This window comes from Osmerus mordax, chromosome 17 (genome assembly GCF_038355195.1).
Source record: "Osmerus mordax isolate fOsmMor3 chromosome 17, fOsmMor3.pri, whole genome shotgun sequence".
Lineage (NCBI taxonomy): Eukaryota > Metazoa > Chordata > Actinopteri > Osmeriformes > Osmeridae > Osmerus > Osmerus mordax.
The window spans coordinates 4,910,980-4,919,428 of NC_090066.1; the positions used below are offsets into that span (position 1 = coordinate 4,910,980).

General features: G+C 45.1%; 2 protein-coding genes across 3 annotated transcripts; one reads left to right on the forward strand and one right to left on the reverse strand.

Annotated features, from left to right (window-relative positions):
* Positions 1 to 739: 739 nt before the first annotated feature.
* parp12b (poly (ADP-ribose) polymerase family, member 12b) lies at positions 740 to 4,584 on the reverse strand. 2 transcript variants are annotated; one of them, XM_067254592.1, is made up of 8 exons: positions 4,217 to 4,584; positions 3,765 to 3,900; positions 2,446 to 2,707; positions 2,223 to 2,306; positions 1,974 to 2,100; positions 1,711 to 1,879; positions 1,441 to 1,561; positions 740 to 1,258 (listed from the first exon to the last, which is right to left on the reverse strand). In XM_067254592.1, exons 1-8 carry the CDS (start codon positions 4,543 to 4,545, stop codon positions 1,158 to 1,160), a joined length of 1,329 nt encoding a protein of 442 aa, XP_067110693.1. In that variant the 5' UTR covers positions 4,546 to 4,584; the 3' UTR covers positions 740 to 1,157. The 2 variants fall into 2 exon arrangements, with proteins under 2 accessions (XP_067110693.1, XP_067110692.1); XM_067254591.1 differs by having other exon boundaries at positions 2,211 to 2,306.
* An 849-nt stretch (positions 4,585 to 5,433) lies between these two features.
* kics2 (KICSTOR subunit 2) lies at positions 5,434 to 8,255 on the forward strand. The gene is made up of 3 exons (XM_067254590.1): positions 5,434 to 6,005; positions 6,342 to 6,630; positions 6,759 to 8,255. Exons 1-3 carry the CDS (start codon positions 5,765 to 5,767, stop codon positions 7,576 to 7,578), a joined length of 1,350 nt encoding a protein of 449 aa, XP_067110691.1. The 5' UTR covers positions 5,434 to 5,764; the 3' UTR covers positions 7,579 to 8,255.
* The last annotated feature ends 194 nt before the right edge of the window (positions 8,256 to 8,449 follow it).

The following is an 8,449-nucleotide window of genomic DNA, read 5'->3' on the forward strand; positions in this document are numbered from 1 at the left end:
TGATTTAATAAAGCCTACCTGCCATCCTGGAGATGCGGCGGTACGGACGCGTCACGCCTCTCCCAGCTTCACGCCTCTCCCAGCTTCACGTAGCCGCGCGAGGCGCGCTCGCGTTCCATGCCGAAAGAACCCAAATTATGATACCGCGGCTGGGAATCAAATTCTGCCTTATAATAAATTGTGTGGAATAATCGTCGGTCGCGTACTTAACGAAGGGGATCTCAGCTGATGTACAGCGTCCGTGCACGCCGCACTATAGACATTGTTACGCCGTAACGTCATTGATGGAGCGCAACCCCAGACAGAACTACAGTGGTAGCATGAAAAATCCATGATTTGAGGCTCATGAACACCCAATACACACGAATCTTTAAATAGGACAATGTCAAGCAATCGTTCGAGTAACATTTGATTCTGTTCAGTACATTGCACGTCATGGATCTTAATATTAACTAAACAGCCATGCCGGTTTTTCATGAAACCGGGCAAATACAAAACGTTTTGCTGCAAATTCGTCCAACATTTTCTGCCCCGCCCCTATTTCAAAATTAGTGCCAACCAAATAACAGACAATTGGTTAGGAACCTAGCATCCAGATAACTACACAAAATGTGTATTTTGAGCAAAGGCTGAACACATGCTTATATAAAATATTCAACTCAAATATTACGAGAAAAACAACCAAATTTGAGTGCCCACAGTATCAACCAGACAATACAAAATTAGGACAACTGATCTTAAATAGAGATGTATTTAACATTTTTATTGAGGTATCCTCACACAGACATAGTATCCTTGAAGCTAATCATAGATCTTTAGCTTAATATAAATTAATGCTGCACCACAAATCTACAGATTACAGCTACCCATTGTATATTTTATGATACAGAACCAAATATGTCACTGACTCTTCGAATGGTATAGGTTGCCTCCTGAACAGACAATCTGATCTCAACAAAGCGGTTAAAGTCAATTGGCACAGTTGTGTGAGTGAGTGCAGATTCAGATTTGGGTGAATAGACAATTAGTGGGGTGACTGTCACTCTCACCAACTCATCCATATTCAGCAGCCAAAGTGAAGGCAGTCATTCATTAATCCAGTAACAGATCTATCTATTCTTCCCTTTTTCTGTCCATCCATCGTGCTTGCCCTCCCTCTACCGCGCCGTCTTGTTCTCCACCTCGGTGACAGAGACGAAGCGAGGGCGGCGGCGAACCCTCCTCTTGGTGTTGTGTTTGGGGTTCCTCTGGTACATGTCTGCAAGGACGAGAGAGAGAGAGAGAGTGTGAGTGAGTGAGTGAGTGAGGAGTTCAGAGGTCAGCCTCTGTCAGGTTTGATCTATAAACATAGTTGAGATCATATTTATTTTAATTATGCTTTGGCTGTTTGTTTACATAACTGTACACATATTCACGTGTGGTTGATGGGTGTATCATTACCTTGGAAACTAAGATAGTATTGTCGGTGGCCTTTCATGACAGTGACCTCGGCCGAGCTATCTGCCAGGTAAGCCTCTTCCAGATCCCGGGACGAGACTGATGTCACACGCTGCTTATCGTCCTGACCACAATCCAACATGAACAATTAATAATAATAATAATAATGTGTTCATGTATAACATGTAAAACCTGCGACTATAGCTCAGTATTTTACTGTGTAACACCCCTCAAAGACAAAAGCAAACTCTCTGAGAAGGTTTGAGAACTTACAGGTCGTCCATACTCAATCCAGTTTTCATGGTCACCCTTGTAGAACCACCGCCACTCCGTGGTAAGGATGTAGTGCGCCGGCTTCATCACCGTGGAAACCGTAGATTGACGCCGCACAGGTTCCAACTCCCTCGTCATGGTCAGGAAGTCCACTGGCCGAGAACCCAGACTACAGAAACAGATAACGTGATATTAGCAGTAATATCACATTTCAACAGAGGGTAAATGGTTAACATTCCTGGTGGAGGGAGTTGACCTCTGACCTGTGAGTGTTGCGGGGGTCACAGTAGGCTCTCTCGATGTCCTCCATGCGTCTCAGGTCCCTCCAGCAAGTACCGTCGAACACCTCCCACTTATAAGGCAAGTTGAAGTGCACGCGGATACATTGGTCTGAGGGAAAATAACACATGACAAACTCCTTTAATACACATACATGCATGTGCATGCACACACACAAACACTAAATCTATGGAAGGAGAGAGGGGAGAAGGTCAGTTCACCCTGAAACCGACAGTTTCTACGGATGAAGTGAAGGCAGATTTCAGTCTTCTCCTCTCCTGTTCGGATTACAGGTCTGGGGATCTCAGCTATACGCTCTGTCATAAACAAAGATAAAACACAGTTTTATTGAAATACACCCATTACATACATTTGATTACGAATTCAAAGAGATGCCTTAAACGTTAAAGGACACTACGAAACACTAACGCCGTATGCACAAAGTAAACAACATACCTCTTGGGACCTGGGGTGCAGGTGTAGTGAGTTGGTAGATGTTCTGGTAGATGAAAGGCAGGTCGTGGACAATGTCACCACTGAGGCCCCTCTCTTCCAGCATGCGGCGGCCATGTTGGTCGATGACGTGTTGGCGTTTACACTTGTGCCCAAACATGCAGTCGCCTTGCACAAAGTGCATACACATGTGCACCTTAGTGCAGCTGCCTCTGAAGGTGCAGGCACCATGCGGACCAGACCCCTTGTTGTAGTGAGAGCACACCTGACAGGACGGAGAACAGGGCAGTGTCAGTCAACATCCCCATGGCAACGCATCTATACACACACACACACACACACACACACACAATCAACCACAGGCCACTTAGGTGCCTTTAGGAGGCTTTTGCAAAGAGACAAAAAAAAATCTAACCTTACACACCAAAGCATTCTACTTTACCTCTCTGGAAACGGAAATTCCACAGGAAAAAAATCTCATCAACAGAGTATTTTTTAATATTTTTGTTGTTTTGTTTGTATTTGTATTTGTTATTTCACTTTTGTTTCTTTTCTTTTGTTTCTTTTCTTTTTTTTTTATAAACAAACATTTCCTTAGGTCCAAAGTGACTTGTCTTCTTCCTCCCAGCGACCAGAGGAACTGAATGGCTGATCTTCACCCATACCGGGCTTAGGACAGAAGCATTTGGGGTTTTTTACTTTTTTCCCCCATTTTAAACTTTGTACCCCGAGGGAGTTATTGTTTTAGACTTGTCTGACAATACATTATGATGGAAGTTTCCACATCTCCATTTTGTTGCATGTGAGTGAAGCTGGTCCTCATTTTCAGAGGTGCCATCCAATCAGTATGCAGGCTTCCCTTCTTACTGGAACTGAACATAACTTTTAAAATTTCAAGAAATCCTCCACACAACAGGAAATAGGCTATTTCTGCCCTAGCCTCTTGAGAGACAGAGGGAGAGAGAGCACTAGAGAGCATGAGATAGCCGAGTTTCTAAACAAAGTGTACACCCGAATACTGCTAAACTTGCAGAGAAGAGCGACACACAACAGCTGAAGCACCTGCAATGCAGAAATGTCCCACATTTACAAAGGAGGTCAAACTGAATAGATTCAAAAAGCAAAAGAGACAACAAAAGCATTCATAGTCAACAAAACTGGCCAAGCTACATCCTGCTAGGGCTCTTAATGCCTGAGAGAAACATTCACTGGTACAGGACCGTGTTAGGACTTTGGTAGGGAAGAATGGGAGTCAGAAACAGTGTTTTGAACTTCAAGTTCTGAGTGTAGATTACAATAAGTATACAGTGAGTGAGTGTTACCTCAGGCAACAGGGTGGGGTCATTTTGCAGTAGTAGCAGGAAAAGTTCTTCTTCATGCAGCTCGTGCAGGGTGCACTCTCTCAGGAGGGGGTAGTTATGCTCCGAACGCACGTCATGAGAGAACTTACAAGGCTTCCTGGTGAGAGAACAGGGGAGAACACAATGACCGCAGACAGTATTGTGAACGAGGGGCCTGTGAACCACATGTGCTGTGTATGTGCTGGATGTTGACTTAGGATTACAAAATGTCAAGCCATTTGCATGTGTCAACCACATGTACTATCTGGTGACAATAAAGGGAAGGTAATCGGGTAGGTTAAACGAATACATTCATCGATACTGGGCTACCAACTGACCAAACAACACCGTGGAAGGGGGCGTGGGCCGTTCAGTAGACGGACTTGCTTTGGCCAATTTATAACTTCCAGGTTGTATTGAGGGCAGTACCTTACCTGCCTTTCCCGTATCTGCAGTTCCCATAAACAAAATATTTGCACAAGTGAAGTTCTGGGCAATTTGGGCATTCTTGTTTTGTATAATTTCTGCAGAGTCTCAGAGACGTTTTTGCGACAATAGTACAGTCCGTCCCCCATTCGTCTGTCTGCTCGATGTTCCTAACCACAAGGAATCGAGGGCACTTCTTCACGATGTACCAAAAGTCGTCCTCGGTAATGTCGAAACGCTGTAGCACCTTTTGGTGCAACTGTAGGAGGACCATGGATCCTTTGTTGCTACATAATACACTAGTCGCATAATGAATTACTCTGGCATAGCTTGACATTTTGGTAGCTTGGTTGCTAGCAAGCTAAGCTATCTATCATCAACCTGTCCCTTTAAGAATAGCGGAAGCTACCGCAACAACAGCCGACAGATGAGTGTTTCTCATTTCTTCCACTTGAGGGCGATAGTGTTTCAGTCACGCCCGCTCCTCCTGAGGGCCTCTCCAGATATCGCCTATGATAAACAGTCCCTGAAATGTTTGCGATTCGAAAACTATAGACAGCCACCTAGAGTTACTTATTGTGCATATCTGTGACCCGTGTCTTGTAGATTTTTGCATTATGATTATGCTCATGTAGTGAATCATTTTGTTTAAACAAATAATTAGCAGTAATTGATTTATCAGCATCGATCAGTCGGTTTGAACTTTGTCGTTTCTTGTAATGTACACGTTTACCAGGACATAAGTGTTCCAAAACGTCTTGTTAGGTTGTGATATTCTGATTTAAAATGAAATTTAGATACAAAATGGGATTTAGTTCGACTAAACTGTTTTAGAATAGAAAATGGTTCAATTGATCAAATGTGTCGTAAAGGAAGGCAAGAATTTTGTTTTATTTATTTTGTGTGCGAACCATATACTTACAGAGGAACTTTTTGGTGGAAAGATCGTTTGGTCCCCACTCCCCAACATGGCTTTTGCATCACAAGGCGTTGCAATGGCACATCTTAATTTGATAAATATTCTCCTTAAGGTGGTAAGTAATCCTAGGAAACTTTTACATGTAATTAGTGTAATAATAATCGTAAAATCGGTCTTGAGAAAATATGTATTCATAGAGCAAACCATGGGAGCAAAGCTACTTCGTATGTTATCCTCATGGGGGCGCTATAAGTAAAATAAGCTTAGTTGTACTACAGTATTAGGGACCGCAGACTTTCCGTAGTGTTGCCAAGAGTAGCAACATGGCAGGTGCAATGGCTTGTGAGCTACATAGCTAGGCGTAAATCATCCCTAAATAATAATGTCCGTGAGAGTTAACCTCCTGCAATATCATATTCTTCTTACAAGTAATATAATTATATATTTTTAATTACGTTTAAAGTGAAATGGTGGTGCCAACGATGCTAGCTTCCCTAAATAGCATCGGTCATCGGCCTCTCCTGCTAGAACAACTTGTTGAGCTAGCCAACTTTAGTGTAGGTAGCCGGTTGGCTAGCTAGCTCCGAAATCGTCGACATTGATTCTGGGCTGACTGTAAATCTGCTCATCCTAAACCATGACTGATACGCCGCGAGAGGAGGAGCTGCAGCCGGTGCCGCGCGAACGGGCGATTCTGGAAAGTTTCTTCACGCAGCTCGGCATGTTCTCTTTTGACCGTGCTAAGGACTACGTGGAGAAGGAGAAGGACAACAGTAAGAGTGCAGGGGCTATCTGGGCAGCTCTACTCGCAGCCCTCGCCCACTTGGCTGTGGCGGAGAAGGCCTACCACAACATGACATTCCTCGGACAAAAGCTGGGTAGGTTTAAATTATTTTAGGCTTACTCATGCTTTTAAAGGTTTGACAGCCAAGAGACACTAAACCTAAACTGTACAAAGTGCCCTGTTCGATCATGATCATTTGCGGTCGATCATAACCTTCTATTCTATGACTTAACAGACGTTTTGTTTCAAACGTAGTGTTGCGATCCTAAACAGTAGATGGCGTTACAACCCTAAATCAGAAGATGCAATGGCACACAGTGTTCTCCATTTTCACATTGAAATTTTGTTGTTGTTGTAATGTCTAAGACCTTTTTCTCTACATTGTGAGTTTGGTCTAAATCTATTGGGTGGGGGGTCTTTTTCCCTGCAGGCGGGCAGTCGTTTTTCAGTCGTAAAGACTCCATCCGTACCATCTACACGTCTCTCTACAACGAGCTTAGGAAGGTGGTGACCACAGGGCGCCACACCCAGCCTGGTATAGCCCCCTACTTAGAAGACCTGCCATCACATCTGTCAGAGCAGCTGTGCCACTTTTCTCAGGCACGCATGGAGATGGCAGACCTGTATGAGAAGATGCACTCGCTGGGCAGCCAGAAGAACATTAACTCAGAGGAACTTGTTACAGCCCTGGAGGTGGTACTTCAGAAGTACAGTTCCAGGTGTGTGTGTGTGTGTGTGGAGGAGAAGGAGGGGTTCAGTTATTTAGCTGCCTGACACCATGTCTTCCTAGCAAATACCTGTCCTCTTTCTCTTACTGTATTCTATAATGACCCTCCCCCCCTCCCAGGTTCCACCACCCGATCCTGGGTCGCTTGGATGGGGGCTTCCAGACGGAGGTAGATGTGGTGACCCAGCTACTGCGCTGCCAGGCCCAGGTGTCCGAGTGGCACTTTCTGCCTGCCTTACTCAGCCTGCACGGGGCCAGCACCAAGCTAACTGCCTGGGGGCAGCTCTTCCAGCGCCAGAAAGAGACCCGCAAGCATCTGTTTGGGGGCCAGTCTCAGAAGGCCGTGCAGCCTCCCCACCTGTACCTGTGGCTGCAGCGTCTGCAGGTGGCTCTGCTGGCCAAGTTCAGCTTCTACTTCCATGAGGCGCTGAGCCGCCAGGCTGCCCCTGCCGACATGAGGGCAGCCACCGCCCGCACCACCCCCGACTACCACGGCAAGATCTGCTCCTTCATCCGCAAGCACGACGCCAACAACGTGTCGTTGGTGTTCGACAACCGCGGCTCGGACAGCTTCCAGGGCCACGGCTACCACCACCCGCACTCGTACCGCGAGGCGCCCAAGGGGGTGGAGCAGTTCCCCGCCGTGGTGTCGCTGCCCTCCGGGGAGCGGCCTCTCACCCACTGGCCCAACGTCATCATGATGATGGGTGACCGTGCCGGCGAGCTCAACACACTGGACAAGGTGGTTCACTTCTACGATGACAAGGTCCAGAGCACCTACTACCTGACCAGGCCTGAACCCCACTTCACCCTGGTGGTCATCTTCGATGGCAGGAAGTCTGAGAAGGACTCTCACATCACGGCCTTCCTACAGGAGATCTCAGGCTCGCTGAGGAACTCCAAACCCTTCAGCACCCTCAAACCTGGCTCCAAGGGCTGAGCTGTACCCTAGCCTGCAGGACCAGTTAGCAGAGATGCTTTCAACCACTAACCTCCGCTTGAGTATTTCATTGCCATTTAATTTTAACTTTAATTTTGTTTTAAAGATTTCAATGGTCCAACTGTCTTGTTTGTTAAGCATCAGGCTTCACATTCTTTCTTTTGCCAAATCAGTTCCTGGCCAAAGAGAAGCTTCACCTTTTGAATGTGGCCTTCTCACAGAGGACTATTCTGGAACTCTGTCTCTCAGATTCTAACCCTCTCTTGGATATGCTGCTGTATGCAACTCATGTTGTTTAATATTTAATGTGTATATAATGTTTACCGTTTTAGGAAGAGCACTTTTAGTTATGAATTGAATTATGAAGTGTTGTGCTGTCAGTAAAATAAACTGTTCAACAGATTGTCATTTCTGACTACAGTTTGAGAAGTTAAAAAGGTTTGTGTGTTCTAGTATAAATGAGTTGGATGTGTTTGAGCACTTTGTTTCAGAGAACAAACACTTCCTGCATAATAACCACACCCTTGTAAAAGTTTTATAAAGGACACGTGTTCTGTGCCAGTGCCCTGCATTGGAACAGAACAGTTGAAGAGGCAAGAGCCAGGATTACCAGAGTTCAACCTGCCAGGATTCTCTTCAGTCAAGTATCAGCAAGCTCATGTACATCTTAATTAAAAGGCACACAGAACATGGGTGTTTATTTTGCTTTATTTATAATAAATACAACACATCAATACAATCCATTTGGCTATAAGAGCTAATTTTTAGGAAGCTCAAGTTTCAGATACAGCAACACTAACAGACAAAACCATTTTCCTTTATTATCAAACATTCAGAGAAACCTCCCTTTAGTTAAAATGCACCAACATGT

Excerpts from the sequence above, each read along its gene's own strand:
- parp12b (XM_067254591.1), bottom strand. The coding sequence starts at position 4,545 with ATGTCAAGCTATGCCAGAGTAATTCATTATGCGACTAGTGTATTATGT. Across the intron at positions 2,708-3,764 it reads ACCCCACCCTGTTGCCTGAG|GTGTGCTCTCACTACAACAA; the intron begins GTAACACTCACT and ends CCGTCCTGTCAG. Across the intron at positions 1,880-1,973 it reads GACCCCCGCAACACTCACAG|TCTGGGTTCTCGGCCAGTGG; the intron begins GTCAGAGGTCAA and ends CTGTTTCTGTAG.
- kics2 (XM_067254590.1), top strand. The coding sequence starts at position 5,765 with ATGACTGATACGCCGCGAGAGGAGGAGCTGCAGCCGGTGCCGCGCGAA. Across the intron at positions 6,006-6,341 it reads ATTCCTCGGACAAAAGCTGG|GCGGGCAGTCGTTTTTCAGT; the intron begins GTAGGTTTAAAT and ends TTTTCCCTGCAG. Across the intron at positions 6,631-6,758 it reads CTTCAGAAGTACAGTTCCAG|GTTCCACCACCCGATCCTGG; the intron begins GTGTGTGTGTGT and ends CCCCCCTCCCAG.